The 24523-nt window shown below is 44.0% G+C and overlaps 1 protein-coding gene across 1 annotated transcript in view; it reads right to left on the bottom strand.

The window, feature by feature from the left end:
* Positions 1-24523, bottom strand: part of LOC144773689 (uncharacterized) — a 275311-nt gene that overhangs the window by 202687 nt on the left and 48101 nt on the right. Inside the window, 1 exon segment of the mRNA XM_078658839.1 lies at positions 5124-5312. Within this exon segment, the coding sequence (XP_078514965.1) occupies positions 5124-5312 (189 nt within the window).

Raw genomic sequence — 24523 nt, 5'->3', positions numbered from 1 at the left:
GGCAGACTGATTTGCATATAGCCATGTCTGAACTGGCGTGGCAGAGTGGGCTAAAGAACGGTGATGGATTAAACCCAGATCTGTTGACTGGGTGTGAGTGTTTGATTGGTTCAGATGCTCTGTCCATCACCACCCCCTTTTGTACCGCTTTGTTCATCATTTTCAGCGCAGTCTGCTTCAGCCGCGCTTGTTTATTTACTTATTTATTTTCTTTCACAGGCAGAGGCTGCTCCCGCTGTCGGCTCTGATGTTTTTCTCGGCCATAAAGAAAGAGGCTTGTTCACCTAGACGTCTATTTTTCTAGTCTTTGCTCCAACACAGATAAATGCTACATTCTTTTAACAGTGCCCAGGACGGACACCTTGTTAGACCGACACAGTGATTCTGGGTCACTTCGCACACGGTCAGTGAGAAAACCAGCTGGAGCTCAACAAGGCATGGACACGGCAGGCACTATATGCTAATCCTCTCAGCAAAGAGCGCGGCAGTGTGCCATCCTACGACTTGAGGTAGCGGGTTCTCACTGTGCTGAAGTCCGTTCCTCTTACACAGAAGTTAAATAAACTCGCTGTACATTGTAGAAGTAGCGTTTATCAAACTATGCCCAATAAAGCACCAAGAAGCGCCTGTGCTCTTGTTAAATACTACAAATGGATTGCCAACGGGTGGGAGTCCACAGTCTGTGCTCGCTGCAGCACCAGTATGCACAGATTTCTTAGCATATGTTAAAATTGCAACAAAGGATTGAAACGTTGAGGTGCATGTTTATTTTTTTATTCAAGTGTAAAATGTATTATAGATTTGCACCCACCCACTCTGCCATCAACCAGCCTGTACACTCTGTGCATGAACAGGTGCCGCCGCCCGTGCAGTCCGCACCGGTTACCTAAGGTCCTGTTAATTGACGGGTTTGTGTTCGCACTGAGCCTGCAGTGCGAAGGTGGGACGTATTGCAACGCAATAGGAAGTGTGTGTGGGAGCGAAAGCGATGGTCGCAGCAGCAGACAATGGAACACAAGTAAACCTTTTGTATGAGCAGGTATCCCGAGGCACTCAACAACTGTGTTGCGCCTGGGCGGGGCTAAGCCCTTGTCCATGGACGAGGCCTGTGGTGTGGCTGACCATGGTGATGCTGCCGTACACAGGGGCTGAGCACGGACAATAGTTTGTGACGCATGCAGTGACTTGGAGTTCACATCATATATTATTCATTTTTTTATTTTTTTATTAAATAGAATGCACATTTTGCGCAATTTCTGCATCGAATATTGAGTATATTTGGTTAAGGCTAACGGAAGACTCCATATCTGTAGTGACATCATTTGAGTCATAGGCGTTCATTTAACCACACAGTGCATTTTGGGAGCTGGTGTCCCTGTTCACAACTGGCCTAGCGGTACAGATTACAAGGATTTTGAGAACGGAAAACTGGATGAAATATGATCTGGCTATTGTCACATAGTGCGGGGCTGTTATTAGTTTAACGCAGTGCATTCTGGAAGCTGTAGTCCGTGGCTCACACCAAGTGCGAGTTGGATTGCAGTTCAATGTGACCGTAATTTTCAGAATAAAGAACCTGTAATCTAAAGGGATAACTGGGTAAACACGTGATCCGGAGAGGTGGGAGCAGCTTTCCGGCTTCTGGGGGATGGAGGGTTGGGGGAATCTGGATTATCCGAAGGCCTTTAGCTGTGAAATGCCTTCTCGATTGGACACTTACCATCCAGTGTTAGAATAAAATCCTCTGGGTTTATTCATTCGTGTCGGCAGAAGCAGCACAGCCTTTTTTGGACCAGAAATCCCCCAAAAAGGTCAGGTGTGGTACATCATGTTGGATATGATGGAATAGAGAAGTGGGAGAAAAGGGAGGTTTTCAGCAAAGAAGCTGTTTTGTGACGAAGAGGGGATGGTACACGCCAGAAGGAAAACGCGAATTGTACAGTCCAAGGTGTAGTGACCTGACGGGCCTGTTTACACTTCTGGTGCTGTATGTATTCTTCTTGTGCTCCCAACTCGTCAGATGGCTTTTCAGGGAACTTCTTTACCCAATGAGTGGGCAGACTCTGAAATCTGGGCGCATGGAAGAGGGATGTGCGTTTGCAGTAAAATCCAGCACGTTTTTGCAGTAAACTAATTTACTAAGTACTATTGAACTAGTGACTCGGTGGGGCAATATTCTGTCCATCATCTTGTGTGTTTTGCTGTTCACCCTATGTGGGAAGGGTATGCCCAGACGTGGGTCCCGTGCTCACTACGCCACTGGAGTCAAGCTATCCTGGCTGAAGACGGCTGATAGCCAGAAACCGGTCCTAGGATGCTTGATTCTGGTCCAGGGAAGACATGGCTTGGCAGTTCGGGCTGAACTGTTCCTTCCCATGAGGCACAGGGTCAAGACTAATTTGCATATGGCCATGTTTGAACTAGGGTTGCGTGGTGAGCAAAATATCAATGGATTAAACCCAGATCTGTGACTGGGGGTGAATGTTTTGCCAATGTGCAACATTCCATCCATCATCTTGTGTGTTTTACTGGTGGTGCTGGGCAGCAGATCCTGGGGGTATTGTGCCAAGATTTAACTAACAAAAAAAAGTGGGCCACCATTTTCTTTCTATTTGGTGACTCTTGTTTTTTAAGACGCCCGTGTCTAATAGTTGCTTGACGATGACTCCAGTGCAGCTATTTCATAGGGTATACTGCAGCTAATCACACGCTGTCCTGCAAGCTTGAGCCTGCTGTAGCCAATCAGTAGAACGCACAACCATCCAATTGCATCAATCGGTGCTTTAGGGAATAGTCATGAGCTCGTCCTCTCCTGCAAACCTAATCCCTCCCCCTGTGCACCTCGGCTCCATGCCCTCCTATAGCAAAGATGTACTGACGCTTCTGGTTCATAAATGCCAGATCCACTTTATAATGCACTGAAGTGGGACCATCATCTCTCACTCCTGTGATCCCACAGCGCTTCGAAGTGACTATGGGTGACATCACAACACAGGACCGCAGCAACTGGCCCGTGTATCCCCACGCTCCACAAGCGCCCCGCCCCTTCCTGACGGTGCCAGTCTGCTCCCCAACCACCTGTGCAACCCACCTCCAGCCTCCCCTGCATTCCACTTGTGCAACCCACCTCCAGCCTCCCCTGCATTCCACCTGTGCGACCCACCTCCAGCCTCCCCTGCATTCCACCTGCGCAACCCACCTCCAGCCTCCCCTGCATTCCACCTGTGCAACCCACCTCCAGCCTCCCCTGCATTCCACCTGCACAACCCACCTCCAGCCTCCCCTGCATTCCATCTGCACAACCCACCTCATTCCACCTGCGCAACCCACCTCCAGCCTCCCCTGCATTCCACCTGCGCGATCCACCTCCAGCCTCCCCTGCATTCCCCCTGCACCGCGCTCCTTCCTCCCTCCCTGGCTAAGCTCTCCTGAGCTCCACCATAGGCACCATGGTTATATAGAACCTTGCCTCATCGTCCAACCCGCCCGACGCATCACTGTTCCCGCCATGGCGCGTCGACCCCACCCTCCAACCATCTGAGGGCCCTGCATCCTCGTTACCCTCCTTCCGGCATCCCACCATGTTCTGCCTCAGGTACCTCGGTGCCACAGACGCAGCACAATACCAGCTGGGAAAGTAAACATTATGCCCAGCACCAATTCATCACGGCGGCACACCATCCACTTGGAAACGTTACGCTGCAAGCCGAAAGCGCTTCATCCGCACCCCCCACATCAGCACGCCACTACTATTGCAGGCACGTGGGGGCACTGCTCTGCTCGATGAACGGCCAACCCTCCCGTAGGTCGACTTTAAAAAAGAAAAAAAAAACATTGTCATTTACAATGTCAATAACTCAAACTAATGTCGATGCTAGACCTATTGCATTGCAAATGCTTGTTGCTTAAGAGATTAAGGAGTTGAATTACAAATAGACCAGTTGCGAATAGCGATTACAATTTGTGCATTGTTTGTTCAGTTTGTGCATCGTCTCTTTGAATGCATCCTTTGCAGTAATTGGTCGCAGAGCGACCTGTCTAATATATATTATTTAGGCAGGTTAGGAGGATTTGTGCCCTCCTGTGATTGGATATAAACACAGGGATGGTGATGTACAAACAGGAGACCACCATGCCTGTGTTTGCATTACCGAACTAGAAACTTTTTTTTCTTTTAAACAGCAGCCAGTTTTAATTAAATAAATCAGAACTAATTTTAAAAAAAAGGAAAGTTTTCCTGTTTAGTTAAACCTCGGGGCATAGCCCCTATTGGTTCATTTGCCTGTTGTTCATATCACCCTGAGTCCCATCGCCTGACACTATTCCGAAAGGGGAAGCAGTCCTTTTCAAATCTTTTGCTGCCCTCTTTGAAACCCATACCTGAGTTGCAAATACTATGATTTTACAAATTGTGGGGTTTACATTTGAAAATAGCTTTGTGCATTTATCCCTAAGCCTACAAGAGAAGGTCTATGGTCTGGCTCCTTTCCTCAAAGTTAATATAAAATATTGTTATCATCCACCCACTAGGTTAGTTACCTGGGTAGATTCCTTTGTAGATGTTCTCCTTTCTTTGTCACGTCATAGCGCTTGGGGACTCTTACTAAATGGGCAGAATCACTGTGAAGTCAACTGGATTCTAAATGTATTAATGGGATGGCTTCCTTAGAGCTCAGTCACTGTTCTGAGGTCTACACATGAAAAAGACCATGTGCTGGACCTCATGTTTATTCCAATTGAGACAGTGAACTGTGGGGAAATTGTACCCCAAGTGTGATCTGATCAATATTTGATCAGGTTTACTATCAAGTTAAAGATGTACGTCGCTCCTACACAGGTGGACCTATGTGACTTTGCTGATAAGTCCCTGGGGTAGGTTATCCATTGCTGACTTTGTCCATTGATATGATAAACAAGGCTCCTACATAAGATTTCACTGCTAAGGATTATAACAGCTATGTCCACTTGGATGTCCAAATAAAATCTGCACCATTCTTTAGTAGAGCTCAGAAAATATTCTGTGAGATCAGTATAGTTTTTTATGAACTTCACATAGAGTTCGTATAACCCCATAAAAGACCTTAGTTGTTCCTTATTGGCGGGATGGGGAGCATTGACAATACCTTCAACGATGCTGGGCTTCGGTTTGCACCCTCATCTGAAAGAATGGGACCTAAATATTCGATTTTGTTCACAGCAAAGACGCATTTGTCCTCTCTGAGCGTTACACCATTCGTTTGTAAAGTAAGAAGAACTTGTTCAATGATCTCATTGTGTTTCTCTTGTGTGTCAGTATGCACCAATATCTCATCCTGTAGAATCAGAACATTGGGTACATCTTTGAACATGCTAGCCATCACCTTCTGAAATACAGAGGGCGCCAAGCCCAATCCAAACAGACTCTTTGTATCTGTCAATTGAGATCATAGTAATCCTGGCCCCGGAATCAATGAGCAGTGGAATACCACACCCTTCAATTTCTACAGGTACCAGGGGATCACCAACCTTCTTGTCGGTCTGGACGTTATTCATTTTAACACACTCTACAGATAGATGCAGCTCTTCAACCTTTTTTCAACAATATCCTGTTCATAGCATGCTGCACAGTCTTAAACACTCCTGATAGGTACGCGTCTGCCACCCCTGAACACCTTGCCAAAATGCCCTGACTTCTTACACTTCCGGCATTCTTGTGATGCCGCCTGACAATTTTTAAACCTAGAAACATGAGTAGAAGAGCCACATCTAAAACAGTGCAATTTAGAGAAATTGTGTACAGAAATTATACCTTTGCCTCCTCTAGCACTAGTTTCACCCCTTTAACACTAGAGCCACGGGTGTTGCACATGTTAGAGGTTTTGGCGGCAGAATTGACACTAGCTAATCCAGCAATAGGCACAGCAACCTCTAACTGCTTGGCATCAAGCTGTGAACTTTTGATACCTTTTGCTTTATCAATAGCTTTGTCCAAAGATGGATTTTTGCATGATAACAATATCTACATACAATCTGGTCTCTAATAAGTTGAGAAGTGAAATGATCAAAATCACAATTACCGAGCTAACATTTTTAGAGCAGTAGCATAGGAATCAATTGATTCATTGGGTCCTTGAACACGCGTAAAGAACTTGTGTCTGTGTACTACTAAATAGACTTTTCCTTCAAAGTACGTACTCAATCGTTTCACGGATAATTGAAATTCATCAAGGTCTTCGCTGTCATGGCCTGTGTACTCAGGCAAGTGGTCAAATACATTCTAACCTTCTACACCTAAGTAATAATACAAAAGACTGTGTTTTCTGTCTGCTTTGCATTTAGGACCATCACATGCTCCTAGATAAGCACTAAAGGATCCATACCATAAACACCATTTCAAGAGTGGTTCACCTGGTTCATGTAGAAAACGACTGGGGGGTGTAACTGTTAGAATTGTAAAAAACGGGCAATTACGTTTTTCCATTAAGGGAAACCTGGAAGAGAAAGGAGGTTAAAGGAAAATAAAAAAAATAAAAAAATGAGGAAACAAAAAAATGAACATAAAGAAGCCTGTCATGAGAAACGTGTTAGGACACTAGCGCATAGCGTCAGAGTCACGTGAGGCGTGACTCGCGCTAGGCATGCCGTATAATGTAGTTTTCATGGGCATTTTGTACCATTGATACGGTCTAAATCGTCTTTCTAGGAGAAGGCAGTGCGTAACCGGCTGTGGGGCCTGACACGCACACTGGGACTTCAGGTCACAATGCAGAGATGCATTTTCCAATATGCTTGTGGTAACAGCAGGAAGCCTTGAGGCCGAGCAGCCTCAGGGCTCACTGAAATTATGGATAGAGACTGAAACATCGGAATCATAGCCCGAATATCCTGGACTCGGTTTTCTGGAGAATAGGCCCAAAACTGCATTGTAACCAGAATAGCTCCGATGAAAGGGAGCATCTGAGAGGGAGTCAGGTGAGACTTTGGCATGTTTATAGTGAACCAAAGTGAGTCTGGCTAGTTTGCCATAGTCTGGAGGTGGGAGACGATTGCCTAGGGCAGTGGTTCCCAAACTTTTTTGACCCGTGGCTCCCTTGACCTAATTGGCAGTTGGCCGTGGCTCCCCACCATTTTTTTACCGGCGCACCGGGGTGCCGCGGCGCACACTTTGGGAACCACCGCAGTAGACCTTTGCACTCTCTACCATTCCTATGTGACTCTTAGTATTTATCCATTTGTATCTCTTCCTTGAGTGACTTTACAACCTGTACATTTGCAATTTTTTCTATTTGTCTCTTCCCTGTGTGACTTTACTACTTGTACATTTGCAATTTATTTCTGTTTATATCTCTTCCCTGTGTGACTTTATAACTTGTACATTTGCAATTTTTTTCTGCTTGTATCTTTTATGTAACGCATGTAATCATAAGTCCTTATGTATCGCAACTGGTTCTTATGTAAAGCGCTCTGACACCTTCGGGTAATGTTTGCGCTATATAAAAAGAAAAGGTGATGTCAGAAGTCATTAATAGGCAAAAAGCTTTTCATCCAGTATTTTTATGACTACAAATAGAGGAAATGATGATCTAAAAAGAATTCCTGGTAAGGGAGATGAATGTGGATTGATAGGGGTGCTAAGTGAGAGAAAACACTATTTATTTGAGTTGTCAGAGGCCTGTTGACACATTTTCTCGCTTTGTGCCTGCTAGTGTCCGAGGCGGTGTATGTGGCTACTTGCCCCTCTAATTGCACTGCTCTTTGGTGATTCCCTCGTAGCATCAATTGATTGTGTTTATCTCCTGCCTGACACACAGCGCCATCTAGCGCTAGTCCATCTGCAAACCATGTCTGGGGTCGGCTCACTGCTGCTGAGGAGGGGAGCCCGCAGAATCTGCGCCGGTAATCGCTGCACAGGGGGGGCCTAACGAGGCCAGATGACATCTTTCCCAAATAGTGCGGCGGCGCCCCTGGCTACTGTTAACGGCGCACCAGGGCGCCGCGCCGCACAGTTTGGGAACCACAGGCCTAGGGCAAAGTCCACCTTTAGTCACCAGTCTTTGAGATAGGGGAGAATGGAACCATCGACTTTCGCAGGTGGGCTGCAATCACTGCCATCGCGGTGGTGAGCACCTAAGGAGCGCTCTTAAGGCTATAAAGGAGCCGAGCCGAGCTAAATTAAAATGCTCCTGAACCGCAAGTAGCGCCTGAGCTAATGTGTGCATTCTGAATTTCTCCTACTCAGGAAGAAATTGAGAGGGCACAAGTCAAAAATAGAGTGGAGGCTTTCGTCCTTCATGGGCACCAGAAAGTAGTAGAAATAGAAATCACAAACTACTTCTGGTGCCAGCACCCTCTCGATGGCTCTTTTGTCCAAACGAGTCAGAACCTCTTGACGGAGCCAGTACAGGTGGCCCTCCATCAGCCAGTCTAAAGATGGTGACATTGATGGCTGGGTTTGTACCACGGAGACAGAGTAACCCTGCTGAACAATCTGAAGTACCCACTTGTTCGATGTAATAGACTGCCAGCGGGATATGTGAGGTCAATTCTCGCTGCCAACTGGATGCCCATGATAGTTTGAGGGCAAACCAAAGTAGTTTGGAGGGTGCGGCTGCTGAGGGGTGGCTGCCTGGGTGGACCTCTAGCTGTATGTCCGTGGATGCCACAAAAGGACTAGGGCGCCTCTGGGCCTTGGTGGTTGGGCAGGAATGGGGTTGGCATCAGGCAAGGAGAGGCCCAAGGACCTGGCGGTGGCCCAGCTGTCCTTAATGCGCTCCAGTGCTAAATCTGCTTTGTTGCGGAAGAGGCGGGTACCATCGAAGGGCATGTCAGCAAGGAGTGGTGTCTGAGTGCTACTGATAACACAATTATTCTGCCTAGCAAGTCAGTCATATACAGTTCACAGCAAAATGGTGAACTTTGCTTCATTTCTGCAATTGGCAATAATTTGTGTGGCTTGGGCCTCGTCCCAGGCCAAGGAGCACACAATTGCAACTGAATCCCAAACCATGAGGTATATCAGCCCAAAAGGCACTCAGTGGTCACTGACCACAGTGCAAGGCTAGTGGAAAAGAACATCCTATTGCCAAAGGTGTCCATCCTCTTGGATTCCCAATCTAGAGGTTTGGTAGGGAACGTACCAGGGTTGATCTTGGCTATAGAGGACTGGACAACCCAACTTTCTGGGGTTGGGTGCTGTGTGGGGATAGCTGGGTCTCTAGGAGTGGGGTGAAGAGGGGCAACTGCTCTCGGCACAGTCACCTCTGTGCAGGGCTTGGCCGACGCTCCGAGCAGGACATCAGTGAAGGTTTTGTTAAAAGGGAGGAGAGGTTCTGAGGGTCCAATTCCCAGTTGAAGCACCTCTGTCAAGATGTTTGTCTCAAATGTTGCAGGGGGCGGCGTAGGTCCAGGACCTCAGCCACCCTTCTAACCACCCTAGCAAAGGAAGCACCTTTCTCCATACCCACACTAGAAGAGACACGGCCAGAGTGTGAGAAGGTGTCCAGACCACTGCCATCTGCCAGTTCCTCATACCAGCTATCTGCTGTCTCATAAAGGAGGTTGGTGTAGTCATAAGAATCCTCAGATCTTCCTAATAAAATTTTGTATCAGGTAAGATTAAGGGGTCTGCACTGCCAAGTAACAACATCGCTGGAACGGGCTCCGGGGAAGGTTGCGATCTTATGCTCGGAGTTGTTCTGTTTCCAGAAATGGATCTAGAGGACCTGACTGACACCAAAACCATGAAGGGCAAAAGTACTCCAGAGGGGTTGGTCTGCCCAAAAATAAGATACATCGCATCATAATAATCTTGTAATTGGGATGCAGCACTCCGGCTCAAGGAACCTCAGAGAGATGTGCACTAGACCCACATGCAGGCTCCATATTGGAGATGGGCCTAGAGTGATTTTATTTTTCACAACCTGTTTGAAGATTTGGACTAGCTCTGTAAACTCAAAGAGCGCTTCCAGTTCTTTGACTTTTTGGACTTTTTGTGGGACTTACCCAATGACTTTGAGAGAGATGATGAGCGCCTGGAACGTCTCAGCAAATGGTCCTGGGTCTTTCCTCATGACCGGGAACTTTGCGGAGTCGACAGGTGTTGAGTGACCGAGAGTATCAAGCTTCAACGAATGCTCTTTCAGCGACTTAGAGTTCATGGGCGGCGGTCCTCACAAGTCTTGAGATTGTGGTCCAATCAAGGTACCAAAGGCAAACTAGGTGGGGGATTGTCACAGACAGACCACAGGGCTTAACCCCACCAGTTTTTTGGGGGACATCCATAAACAAAGTGGGAGACAAAGTGTCAAAAAACAGGGTCAAAATAATGTGGAAAAAAGTTGTCCAAAAGTGAACAAAGGACTCTTTGATCTGTGTGACTTCCTAAGAAAGAAAAGAACTGAGGGCAACGTGCTGGGGTGGCACCCATATAGGCACCACGCAGTTCACTTCCTGCTGACGCAGAGCCAATCAACACCACCACCCGGCGTGCAGAGGTACTGCTTGAAAAGGTTCTGGATCCAGTCTGACACCTGGTGGAATATTCTAAGGTAAGCAATCTGCAGCTGTCGTATAGTTCCTACTAATCCATAGGATCTGCGCATTGTTTGGACAACATAAACTAAGGGCTTGGTGTCAAGACTGATTCTGGACACCCCCACAGGATATGTTGGCCTATATACCAGCTAGCTCTAAGTGCCACCGTAAGCTCCTTCTAGCCTACATGGAGCAAACAGTTGAACATGACAATCCTAACCACTCAGGAATCGTGGAAACAGTACAGAATCTTTCGCTCAGTCACTCATGCTCACTTGTACTCAGAGAAACATACAGTTTTCAATAATATTTATTGAACCAACGTTATTCTTGCATAAAATACTTTTGCTGCAATTATTAGGAGATAGAAGCAAATAAAGGAGATTAGAAGCACCTGAAGCAATGAATATATGCAGGCGTATATGCAAAATACAATAATCTAATGTACTTCTACGATGCAAACTGTACTCTGAGTGTACCTAGAATGTGTATGGGTGTAAAGCCAAGAGCCCCTCCAAGGGACGATCCAACCCCATTACCTGATAGGAGAGAGTGAAGGACCCTGTCTTGGTCTCAAGTTGGACACCCCTCACATAATATCAGACCAGTGCATGATGATTTCTCCACATGCAGGGACCTTCGGTGTCAGCAGAAGGGCCTCCTATACCAATTTATCTGGATGCCTATATTAATATTAAAAAGCAATCTTTGCTATGTGTATGCTAGATTAGTGATGTTATGGATAGCCCTGTCGCGTTGTGAATGAAGATAGGATGACTTTTGTACCTAGTGCATGGAGAGGCCTAGTACATGATATTCAAGGCATCGTGATAATGTTGGGCGAAGCTGGATGTGTATACAAAGTAGTTTCAGAGAAACTAATCCAACATTGTCGTGCATGTTTGTGTGCAAAGGTTCACTGCTGAAATGTCATTTTCTAGGACAATGTGAGGAATAAGCTGTCTCGCTACAAGGAATATATCATAGCTAGAAGTCTCTATCAGAAAAGTCTTTTTACATTTCATGAGAAGAGCTTTATATGAGTTGTAAGGAACTTTTTTCGTACACTTCACAATCTTTGGAGGGTGAGTATGGATACCATGTACAAGTGTTGTAATACCATGTCGATCATGTGATGTGCTTCGCAATCTGCTAATGCTTGATCAGTTTTGTGAATAAAAGTATGCCCAAATCATCCCTCCCCCACCCACACTACCTCCCATTGGTCGGAAAACTCTCAATCACCCAAGAAAGCCATATGAAAGAACAAGCATTAGTAAATGTATTATGTTTTGCCTAGGTGATTAATATGCAAGTTATATCTTACTGAGTAGTTGTACAATATATGTTACAAAAAGACTGTTAAAGTGTTAAGACTTGTTTTAGTACAAGAAGGCAATATATTGTTGTTACTAGGGTTATCATAAAGTGGAGAGATTAGGTAAAAGGTGGAGCACAAATATAAAAATAAACATGTCCCTGATAAGTAGGCTTGAAAGTGGTGCAGCTATGGGGAGAATGGGTAAAATGGTGGATGAAAAACAAAAGTACAGTGTAAGCACTGTTTTTTCACATCCAAAAAAACATGGTTACGAAAACTAGATTAAAGGAGTTGTTTGGTAATTGTCCATTGTTAAGATAAACAAATAAAATGACTTTACATTTTTCAAAGTAGCAATTGAGCAGGTGTGTAATGTGTGAAAGAAACACTCTTAAAGTAATATTGTTTTATTGAGATGAGCAAGTTTTTATAAATTACTGTTAGTTATTTTTATTTTGCACTGCACAATTTTTTATTATTGCAAAAAAATGTAAAACATAAACATAAACTTGCATTGTTATTGGCATGTGTTCTTTATTTAACCAGTACACTGTGAAATTTTCAATTGTTGTGCTATATTTTTTTAAGTTTGTATGTTGTAACAAACATTGCATTTTTTTAAAAGGCATGTGTAATAATACATCCGGTGCCACTGCACCTGGTGCACAATTGAAATCATAACCCTAATGCTGCTAGATAACTGCACTTTGCCCGTTCTAAGAATGTGCAGTTGGTGTTCTTTATAATATATAACAATGAAAATACAGGACACTGTTTACATTACTTTGGACAACTCAAACCCTTTTTAGCAATTATTAAGCTAAAATAGCATGCATAAAGCAAGCCAAAGTAGACAAAGCGTTTGCCTGTTTTACAAATGTGCAATTGATGTTATTTATATTACATAACAATGACAATACAGGAGGCTGTTTAAATTATGATGAAGAACTCAAACAATTTTTAGCAATTATTAAGCTAAAATACCAAGCGTTAAAAGTATACAAATATTATGAATGCATTTAACATCCACCGAAAAATTAATGGCAACATTCTCACTATTTGGAAATAGCTCCTGCTTACGTTTACAGTGTCGCTCAATTACCACGTTGCTTATTCATATAGCCAACTAACAATATAACATGTTTTTGGTGCTAGGACAGTACAATCAGTACTGTAAAGGACTTCGCCGAAAAAAAGCCAGTCTTACCACCGACTTGTTTACTAAGCTAAACGCTCGGTGTTAAAAAAGTGTAGAACCCACACCAAAGAAGAAAAAACTGTTTTTTTATTACTCCAAAAAAATAGATATTGTCTGAAAATAGAACAGCAGCACAAATCCCATACTGTCACCAAACACGCTTGAGCACAAAGACAAGCTTTGACTCAATGTGACAACAATGCACAGCAACTGGAATTTTCAAATCCAATGCTCTAGAAACTACACAGCCTCCCTTCCCGGTCAGTCGAAGGTACAAGCTGCAATCACAAAACTCAAGGAATACTTTTAGAACAGACACATGATTGTGTTTACAATCCAAGACTCAACGGTAGTTGTCGGCACTGTAATTTTATACAGAAACTGTCCCAACAGATAAAGGAGGTTAAAACATCCCTACAGAGCACTACGGAGCGTGCTCATGTAAAGCACTACAATCACTTAATTCGTGTTATGCTACATAATGCGCAAACAACAAACACATGACACAGATTTTTTTTTATTAGCGACAAACAGGACGGAAAAAAAAACCTATTTTATTAGTGGAACAATATTGGTTAAAAGTTCCACCCACTAAAGCAGAGTTAAACAAGCACATTTAAAATGTGCACAGCCAAGGTAAAATAAGTATTTGTAAATAGCCTTAACGTAAGAAAAAGAGTGTCTCAATTTGTGGGCCTGGTGTCACTGCACTTGCTGAACAATTCAAACCATGAACCCAGTGCCTGAGGAATAATTGCTCTTGTGACTGCCTGTTTAGTTGTAAAAAAGAGCAGTAATCTGGGTTTAGTGAGGTGCCTAGAGCTTTTGGTCCCAGTGCTAATGCACCTGCTGCACAATTGAAATCATAGCCCTAGTGCCTGTCACCACGGTGCCTCCAAAGGCTACGTCAGGCCACGACTGCTGTCAGGGTGCTGATAGGCGATCTCAAGCGGCATTAGATCATATAATCAAGACCCCATGCAATCAGAGTATTGCAATCATGCGTTATGCGGAAACAGAGAGCACTTAACAGTACTGGCAGGCATCCGTTTATCGGGACAAATTCTCCAGAGTTTCACAGCCAAGCGGCCATCTTGGTCGCCGGCTTGGCCACGCCCCTGGATTCAGCTTTTATTACAGTGATGTTTTACACTATGTGTTACTTTGGTCTTGGGGATGCCCAGTGCCAGAGGTTATTTCTTCTTGAGCGAACTTCCAAATCTTTCTATTTTTAGTTTTGATTTCAGTCATTTACTACGTTTGGTTAGTTGAATGTTATGTTTGAATGTTATATACTGCCACGATATCTTCACAGTCAGTTATCTTTCGCTCCACCACATCAATTCTCACTCCCGTTTTGTCTATTCTCTCCTTTACATGGTCTACACGCACAATCAATTAGTTGTTTTTCCCATCCATGATGTACGGGCAGTTTTCAGGTCCAGTAGAAGAGGTTTGCTACCGGCTGTGTCCAGGGCTGTAACCTCCTACCTCTGTATCTGTGTTTTCTTGTTTCATCACACCCATTTACTTGTATAACATTTTAGATTGGCACTGATCTGGTGTACCCATGTTTGGTTTCAGAAGATCCACTGGCTTCAGCATCTGATTAAATGAGAATCTGCTATCCCCCATCTGCATGGGGTGTGGTAGAATGTATTCCTAGTGGGTTTCTGAGTGCTAGGACTCCCTGGTCCTCAGATTCTGTTTATAATGTTCAAGTAAGAAGGTGCTCATTTGTGATCATGGAGACCCACGCCATTATAGCGGTGAATGTGCAGGTCTGTGTTAATATTCAAAGGCCCTGATTACCAGTGTAGGTTCCATTTAGCGCACCTGATAAATAATGATACCACTGAGTATGTTATTTATCGGCTGCAATAGATAGCACTTATTAAGAGTTTGTGGAGAATAACTTGCCCCTTTTGGTGTTTAATACACCAAAATCCACAAGGTATGGTAAATAACGTACATATTTCTACTGTAGAAATTATGGCAGGTTTGACCTGCTGAAATATTTTTTTTGTGTTCAAATCATTTTTATTAAGCAAGAAAAGTAACGAAACATGCAAAGGAAAATAAATAAGGTGTAAACAATGAAACGTACATACATTGGTCATTCCATGTTCAATTAAGTAAAGTAAAGTAATGTGGCACAGTACAAGATATACAGTACCTAAGCAAAGACATAAGATTAAAGTCAGGTCACATAGCGCATATAAGACAGATGACATAATTATGAATAAAGTAAATATACGATCTAGCATCAAAGGTACAGGTAAGCATACATGTAAGACGTCTTGAGTCATAGTGGCAGTGTCTAGTACAGGGGTTATATCAATTACGCCACTCCATGGGAGTCATTAGGACAAGCAAAAGAAAACTAAAACAGTAGTATAACAAACATACATTGTGTTTCATCAGGTGTAATGTTAGTGAGTCACATATGATAATGTAATGCATACAACGTTGCAAGGTGGCTCTACTGCAGGTGTTGATGCCATAGGTGTCAGTCCGGTGAACTGTATGGAGTTACAATAGGGAGTCCCAGTAATGTTCTTGTTAAGTAGAACAGTATTTGAGGAGATTGTCAGGCACACAAACATTATAGTAAGCTATCACGGTGGTTCAAACGAGAAGGAAGAAGCGTCAAGTGCACTCCACAGTTTTTTGTTGGATACACGCCATGGAGAGGAGTGTAAAGCAGGGTTATCAGACCCTCTGATGAATGACACCCATTCTTTCCATTGTTTGAATGAGACCTCCGAGGTACTTTTCCAATTGCACAGGACAACTTTGCACGCTAGTATGAGTAGCAGGTCAAGAAGATGGCGGTCATGTTCCCTTGCAAGTGTTGGCTCTATGGCACCTAGCAGAACGTAAATAAATTCTCTCGTTGGTTTAATTTTAAATATGTGTTCAATGCAGTCAAAGACATTTTACCAATATTTTTGTAGTAAGGGGCAATGGAAGAGCATGTGTGGTAGATCTCCCTCAGCTAAGGAACAATTCCAACATGTAGGGGTGTCTCTCAGTTTCAGTTTGAATAGCCTTTGGGGGGTCCAGAAAACTCTGTTGATCAACATGTATTTTGTTTGTGAGAGAATCGGGGAGACTTTATGTGTAAGCGCTGAAGTATGAATTTTATCCCAATCGAGGTCTTTTCCCGTATTATTAGGTTCTTCTTCCCATTTAAGCTCGGTCTTTCTATGGACTTTGCCTAGCGTAGGTAAAAGCATTTTATAAGCTTTCGAGACAAAGTGACCTGCATATTGTAGGCGTGGGAGAGTTAATTTCAGCCAAGGATCTGAGGGTGCAAACGATCGGGTGGACAAGGCCGCTTTTAATTTCAGGAAGGCGTAGAAGTCTATTGGTTGAAGGCTAAATTTGTCTTGGATCGTGGAGAACGGTAGCGGTAGTTGGTCTTCGTACAAGTCCGAGACCATGTTGATGCCGCTAGTTGACCAGTGCTCCCAGAAGGGTGATTTCCCATTGATCCTGATGGATGGGTTATGCCATAGGGATGAAGAGGTCGTCTTTTTTATCTGCAAGCCAGTTTTGTGTGTTTGGTTTAATCTAAGGAGGGCTCTTCTAGTGCTAAGCAGAATGTACTTGGAATGCACGAGGTGACAAGTCCATGGTGAGAATCGTCTGGAGAGGGGCATTGCCTATGATGGATTTCTCTATATCAATCCATAGTGGTGTATAGCTTGTGGTTTTAACAAACCAGTATACCCCCTGTTTGCACAAAAAGGTGGTTTGGTAGTTTTTAAAATTGGGAAGGCCTAGGCCACCCTGTAATTTAGCCAATTGTAGTTTTTTCATAGCCACTCTGGGTCTCTTCCCTTGCCATAAGAACGTACTGAATAATTTGTTTATCTTTTGTAGAAAATCCTCTGAAAAAGTCATTGGGAGCATGCTTGCTAAGTAGTTAATTAGGGAAATAATCATCATGTTTAATGTTTCCGCCCTTCCCCACCACGAAAGGTATTTTGGAGACCATCCATCGAGAAGTTTGTTTATTTTCTTAAGAAGTTGTCCTTCATTAATTTTCAGGGTTGTGATTAGGTCTTTTTCAAATTCTAAGCCCAAGTACTTAAAACTCTTGGGTTGCCAGGGAAGCCCGGAGTCGCCTAGTATGTCCTTACTACCAATATTATTCAACAACTTGACCTCAGTCTTGTCTTTGTTCAGGGAGTAGCCAGACACATCGGAAAACTCCTGTATGGTGGATAGCAGGGCGGGTATCGCTTCCTTAGCTCTTTCAGTGAGCACTAAGACGTCATCAGCATAAGCTGTGAGTTTAATAATACAATCATTAAATGGAATCCCTGGGATTTTATCATTGTTGTGGATTTGATAAAGAAAAGGCTCTATCGCCAATAGGAACAGAGAGGGGGATAAGGGGCAACCTTGCCTAGTTCCTTGTTGTAGTTTGAATGGTGACGAAAAGGCCCCTCCCGCTCTTACCCTCGCCGTAGGGCAGGCATATAGTGACATTACCATTTTGATGAAAAAGGGACCTAAGCCAAACTTGTGCAGGACGGACTCTAGATATGACCAGTCTACCTTATCAAAAGATTTCTCTGCATCAAGTGTTACCGCTGTAGTAGGTGTTAATAGAAATCTTGCCTTTTCGATGACATGTGCCAGGATTCTAGTATTGTCACTTGATAGCCTACTTTAAAGGAAGCCAGCTTGTGAGGGGTGTATAAGTGTAGGAAGGACTTTCTGTATTAGTTGGGCCAATATTGAGGCCAGAAGCTTACAGTCTAGGTTAATTAGCGAGATAGGTCTATAATTCTTTGGGAGCTTAGGATCTTTCCCTTCTTTAGGGATAACGGCTATGACTGCTTCAGCTAGTGTTCCTGTCGCTTCCCCTGTCTCGCCTATTTCATGGAACATGTCTAGTATTGGTGACGTGAGTGAGGCAGAAAAACATTTATAAAACCTTGCTGTAAACCCGTCCGGTCCTGGAGCTTTCCCACATTTAAGTGATTTGATCGCACTTGAGACCTCCAATTCAGAAATCGGCTTATTGAGGGTCTCTCGCTCCAACGCAGAGAGTGCTGGTAGATCACATTTCGTGAGGTAGTGTCCCACCTTCTCTATCTCTACCTTGTTATTTTTGGCATAAAGTTTCTCATAAAATTCTTTAACCACTTGGCTGCTAAGGGGTTTTCCCCTCCCGTGCTGGAGATTTATGTTTCCCATTATACATGACGAGTTGACCTTGTCATGAGCACAGCTCCAGTGTGCCTCATGACGAGTTCACCTTGTCATTAGCATGCAAGTGGTTAAACAATTCCGCTATTTTGAGTGGGTCTGAATTGGGTATTCCTTTGTTGTCCATCAGGGAGTTGATTATGTTTTTTTGTATTTTAAATTTAAGGTACGCTGCCAACCCCTTTCCTGCCTTGTTAGTCTCGCATATTTTAAACCTCTTGGTTCTGTCCAGCCAGATTCCTGCTCTTTCACTTCTCAGTTTATTGTAAGTATATTTTTGGTTTGTTAGTTTATTAAGCGTTGCAGCAGATCTATCATTCAGATACTCAGTTTGGAGTTGTGATATGTCTTCCTCCAGTTTTAATAGAGCAGCATTGTGATTCCTATTTGCAGCAGACGTTATTTTTATTAAGAGGCCCCTAATGGTACTCTTAAGAGCCTCCCATCTTGTGGAATCAGTGGTGTCACCCTTTTTTATTGATTATCAAGTATTCTTTAATGGCTGTTTCTATGGTGTCCCTGTTTTTCCCATCATTGAGTATGGCATCATTAAGTCGCCACATTGATTGACGCAACATTGGTTTTACATTAGTTATAGTGAGCGAGATACAGGAGTGGTCTGAGACTACCCTTGGTTCAAAACCTGTGTGTTCAATCCTGGCTATAGCATTTTTGGTAATGGATAAATAATCGATTCGAGAGAAAGAATCATGTGGTGGGGTGTAAAAGGAATAGTCCCTACCAACAGGGTTTTGAAGTCTCCATGTATCTATCATGTTAAATCTGCTGCAGAGCCTGGTAAAGTCTTTATGGGCTTTGTTGGGTCGGAAAGTACACTTAGAGTCTCTGTCTAGGGTGGGATCTAGCGGTAGGTTGAAATCACCAGCGAGGATATGGGTCGCTGTATCCGGAATGGTTTCCAATTGTTTTGTTAATCCTGACCAGAATGAAGGTTCGTACGAGTTAGGTACATATACGTTTGTAATGTAAAATTCAGTGTCATCTTTAATTAATTTCGCCGTCACCCATCTACCTTTTGAGTCCACTGAGGAAGAAACTATATCTATGTTGGCCTTTTTTGCTATTAGTATCACGACCCCGTTTTTCTTGGCGATGGCTTCAGATCCTACAAATTCTGTGTAGAATTTGTTACGTAGTGTATGGAAGTGTTTAGCCTCTAGCTTCGTTTCCTGTAGTAGGGCTATGTCTCCTTTTTGCCTGCGTAGGTAGTCTAATATTTTCTGTCTTTTAACCGGCTGATTTAAGCCTTTCACATTTAATGAGAGAATTTTAAGATTTCCCACTTTCGCTGCCCCTATAGGTGTGTCAATGGCGGCTGCCATCATGTAGCAAATTCAAATCTATTAGAAGAAGAGATTGAACCCAGCAGCCCACGGGACATTACAGCTGAGGAGCCCCATAGTGGGAGTAGGGTTCCTAACTTGATTGCCGTAGACAAGGCCATAACTACAATAACTATTGGAGGTTTTCCGAACTGTATTAGTAGGTGGATTGTGTGTGCGCGGAGCACTTGTATCAATGTATAGGTATTGGCACCAGAGTATGCAGGAGCACTAGAAGATTCGTGAAACACAGCAAAGAGTATCGCAAAAAATAAAGAGAGTGTAAATAAAAGCAATACACAACATTCCCCCCAACCCCTGACCCTGGAACCCCCCCCCCCCACACCCACCCTCTCCTTCAGCCCTCCCCTCCCACCCCAAATGTAGAAAACAAACATGGCGACTCTGGAACGACCACGAGATCGCCTCCAAGCAACTCACTGTGTCAAATTACTTTTAGGAACTGCATTAACATATCTGAACAAGAGAGACTAACTTGCAGACAAGTCGTAGCTCATCAAGGAACCAACACTTCCATCTTGCAACAGACTGTTTAGACAAACCTCTTATAAGTGACAGGTAGATCTGCTCTAACAGGCAGGCAGACCCTACTTTAGGTCAATAAGATGTGCAACTTTCATATAAACTTAGAGCGTTAAACAATGAGTGGAGAACCGAGCATACTGTTTAGCAGTGGGCAGTCACATCGTGGGTACAGTAGCCTAGGTATAGCAAATAGTGGTCAGAGTTAAGGACCATAACACAGGATGCAGACAGCTGTGTGTAGGATAAATGCAACTGTTATCGGGTAACTGGAGGCCAGAGCGCACTAGGACTGTGTAAAATCAGAGTTAATATGGGTTCAAGATTCCATTGGTAGCTGATCACTTGTAGTCAGATGCCGTCGCCCCTACTAGCTCCGGTGAGGTAATTTCCATGTTCCCGTCGTCTTGGTTATATATTAGGCGTCTGAGTTTTTGTGGGTCAGAGAAAACATGGGTTGCACCGTTAATTGCCACTTTAAATCTCGCAGGGCCAATGAATCCATATTGGTGGCCCAATGATTTCAGTTGCGGTCTCAACGCAAGAAATGCTTTCCTGATATCCATAGTCTCTTTACAATAGTCTTGCGATATGTATATTTTGTGCCCTTTCCATAGAACATGGTTATGTTTACGGACAAATGTAAGAATTTGTTCGACGTGCTGGAACCTCAGGGGTTTGCATATAATCGCTCTTGGGCCTTTTTGATCCTTTGTTATTCTCCCGGGAACTCTGTGAGCCCTGTCGAACTCCAGTGGTTGGGCAAAAGTGAGGTTCGTGGCCTGTGTAAACCATTGCTCGAGAAAGGCTACGCATGTGCCATGGGAGTCCTCCGAATTCTCTGGAATACCAAAAATTCTCAGGTTACCCCTCCTGTTTCTTCCAACTCCGTTAGTTTCCTGGAAAGGTGGTCAGAGCTGAGGGTGAGATTTTTAATGGCTCCGCAGGTTTTGTTTTCAGTATCCTCCAACTTACTTATTCTGCTCTCAGTTTCTGCCAACCTAGAGTTGATATCCCTAATGTCCTGTCTGACCGCGACAACTTCTTCTTTAGTGGATTTGGCCAGGTCTTGGACTTCCTCCAGTCTGCTTAGAATGAGTTCCATGGCCTCGCCGAATTCCTTCTTTCCTTTGAAAGGTGAGAGCAGCAGTGGTGGTTCCGCTTTCAGCTGCTTAGAAGTCTTCCTGTTTTCTTTATCCCCCATTTTAAGGACAAGGCGATGAGAAGATGTGAAGATATTTGGTTCTGTATCACTCTTATCTGAGATCAGGCCTCCCAAGCACTCGTTTTATGTACCAGGCTGGTAGGACTGGTAGGGCTGGTAGGACTGGTCAGGAGACGCGTAACTAGTGTTGCGCAGTTAATCAGCTCTCGTGTTCAGCTTTGAGGGTGTTACAACATTAGCCACCATTTAGTAATAGCCTCATCAGGATGTAGGAACATACAGCGCTATCTTCATTTATCACTGGCACACTTATTGGCAGAGTCTCAAATACTGGCCTGCTTTCATTGTCTTGATTGTTTAACTGTGTGGCATGATCTGTATGCAGCGTTGAGCTACTTGATGAATTTACAAGTGACCCACTAATGGTTACATAATGTAGTAGTATCGGTAAACTTATTGACCGTTATGTAGTCTTCCCAAGCCATCACTTGCAGGATATAGCAATCGGGCGCCTGCACACCTGCTTTAATAACTTCCACAGTTAAATGTACTTCAGCGTCTCCTGTGAGTTATTCGCGGCCACTTAATTCCAACATTTGCGTTTCACCTTATTGGTTTGCAGTGATCTTCGGCAGTTATTTAGACAAAACGCCGGTCAACAATCACCACTGAGCCTGGGTTACATGCGTGAGGGCGCTGGCTATAACTGGGATATCTGACAGGGAATAACGCTCATGCCGCCATTTTGAAGAGGAGATTTCGCGCCATTTACGCCGTTTTACAATTCAGCGCATAGTAACAGGTTTATTTTCTGCCGGTTTGGGCTATATACTTGCTGTTCTGTTGTGAGGCATTGAATCAGGGTCTCATATGTGTCTGTGGGGAGGTCAGCTGCAACCAATGGTCGAGGTGTTCCGCTGCTCCAGGGATCACGTCGCTCTAGCCGCCGCCGAGCTCCATCACTCCCGTGCTCGCTGGCGGTCAAGACGAAAGGATCGCTCACTTCGCTCTCCGACCTCGGAATGAGATCAAACTTGCTCCGTAGTTGGGGGAGACACTCCGGTTCTTGGTTCTCCCTTTGAAGTTGTGGGAAACATCCAATATGCAGCTCCCAGCAATCATAGATCGATCCTGCTTGGAGGAGCAATCGGGTTACAACTGATAATTATCGGATACAATAAATAGCATTTAGCTCGTAATTCTAACCAGTGCATAATCAGGGGTTTACCAATGGGTCGGAATTAACCGATCCACTCATAGTCAGGCTTTGAGGCTCTTAGTTGATATTGATGCTAAACACAACCCCCAAGAGTGTGGCAACGTTTAGTTCAGTAGTTCGATCTTGCTTTCGCCTAGGCATATTATATCCCCTGTGGCACACAACTGGTCCTCCTACTGTAGCTCCAGCGCTGTGGACACATGCCCAACAATGGCGGACAGATGCAAATTCGCTGATTTCAGATTCTTGTTTTGTGGCATGCCTCATGAATTGAGGCTCTCAATGAGCATGCTGGAATTGTAATGCCACACCTTACTTGGACACAATAGGCCCCAGTGATAACCTAGTCCTCCCTCTTTGGCTTTTTGTAGCCGTGTTCTCATGCGTTTTATCTCCCACCTTCAAATGGGTACGTTGATGTAGGCCAGGTGATGGTGGTGGGCCGTACCACTGCCCAGGAGGCCAGAGCAGTCAGTCCAGGAACTCTTCCAGGTCTAATCAGGCATTCACCAGTGAAGGCCTCTGCTGGAGGGCCACTCAGTAATGGTCCCTCCTCTGCTGGAACCCACATGGAGGTGTATTGCTGTTGAATGGCGTTACTGCATGGTTTTCTTCACTCCATTAAACCTTCCAACTAGAATGAGTTATCGCGGCAGGACTGGCCTTAGGCATCCCGTATTCTGCTCAGCTCAGTGGTCATGCCAAGTACCCTCTCTGGCCTCAGCACTCACCAGTCACATTGGGACAGTAGGGGTCCAGGCCCACGTATCTGTCCAGGCAGCAGAGTTCTGTTCTCCAGAATCAGCAGACAACGCACTGTTTAGGTATTGTTTTGTTTGATTTTTCTTTGCACGTTATCTGTACGATGGAAGTGAATTTTAAACTCAGGATCTTAGTGCAGAGTGGCCACCGGTGGCAGCAGCTCTCTGGCACCACCCACTGCACAAATGTAACCCCTTGTGCTTTGGTTAAAGTTAAATAACTTGGCAAATACCTAATCCACAGTATGACTAAGCATACAATGCAAAGCTGCTGAATATAGTTTGCTACTTAACTTTGCTGATGGATGACTAACTTAAGATTTAACTACTCAAAATCCATTTCCGCTTCCAACAACACAACATATTACATTCTGTGCATCAACATACATACTGTTTTATTTATTTACATGAAAAGAACTTGTTAAAATTCAGCATTAGTTTCAAACGCCATATTTCAGAAAAAAAATCACTGTGAAATATTTGCTGTAAAGCATAGCCTTCTTAATCAAATAAATACAATGAAACAAAAAGTAAGCATTTGTACATTATATTGGGCCTTCCACAGAGTCGCCTTCCACACAAAGTCCAGCTCTCCAGTGTGGCAGAGTTAGCAAGAGCTCAATATTCGACCCTCATTTGGCGCATATAAATCAATGTCAACTACAGGAGACTGTATAAAGTCAGCATGGAAGTACATGGGGTGCATGATGCACACTTCCATATTTAGTTTTGGGTTTTTTCGAAGAAAGGGGAGTGCTGAGGAAGTGGTATAAATTATCGACATCTTTCCATAGCGTATTCTGCTTTTCTATATTTCAAAGATTTTATTGAATTTCTTAAAACAAGAAATACATAAATAATACATAAGGTAAACAATAACACATAAAGTGGCCTAAAATAATGCATTAGGGGCGAGGGCACCTAAAAGTCTGGAGGTTAGGATTGATCTAGGAGATTTATCCAACTTAAAAATAATAGAGAAATAATTAAGAAAGGTAAGAGGATAAATGGAGTGAGAGAAGAGGGGGAGCCATTACGTTTTTTTTCTTTTTATCCTCATTTGCTTTAACGCCACCCAAAACTCAACGAAACCACCCTGGGCTTTCCGACCTCATTTACTGGATACAAAGGGGGGGGGGGGTAGACCAACACCCTTTAGAATAGAGGCTCCCCTCTTGGAAGCATCCTCGATGGAAAAGAAAACAGGGGAGCCTCATATCACAGAGAATCACACC

The sequence above is a fragment of the Lissotriton helveticus genome, chromosome 8, assembly GCF_964261635.1.
Source record: "Lissotriton helveticus chromosome 8, aLisHel1.1, whole genome shotgun sequence".
NCBI classification, from domain to species: domain Eukaryota; kingdom Metazoa; phylum Chordata; class Amphibia; order Caudata; family Salamandridae; genus Lissotriton; species Lissotriton helveticus.
Note: the sequence above shows the minus strand (reverse complement) of the source record. Positions and strands in the feature narration are given on the sequence as shown.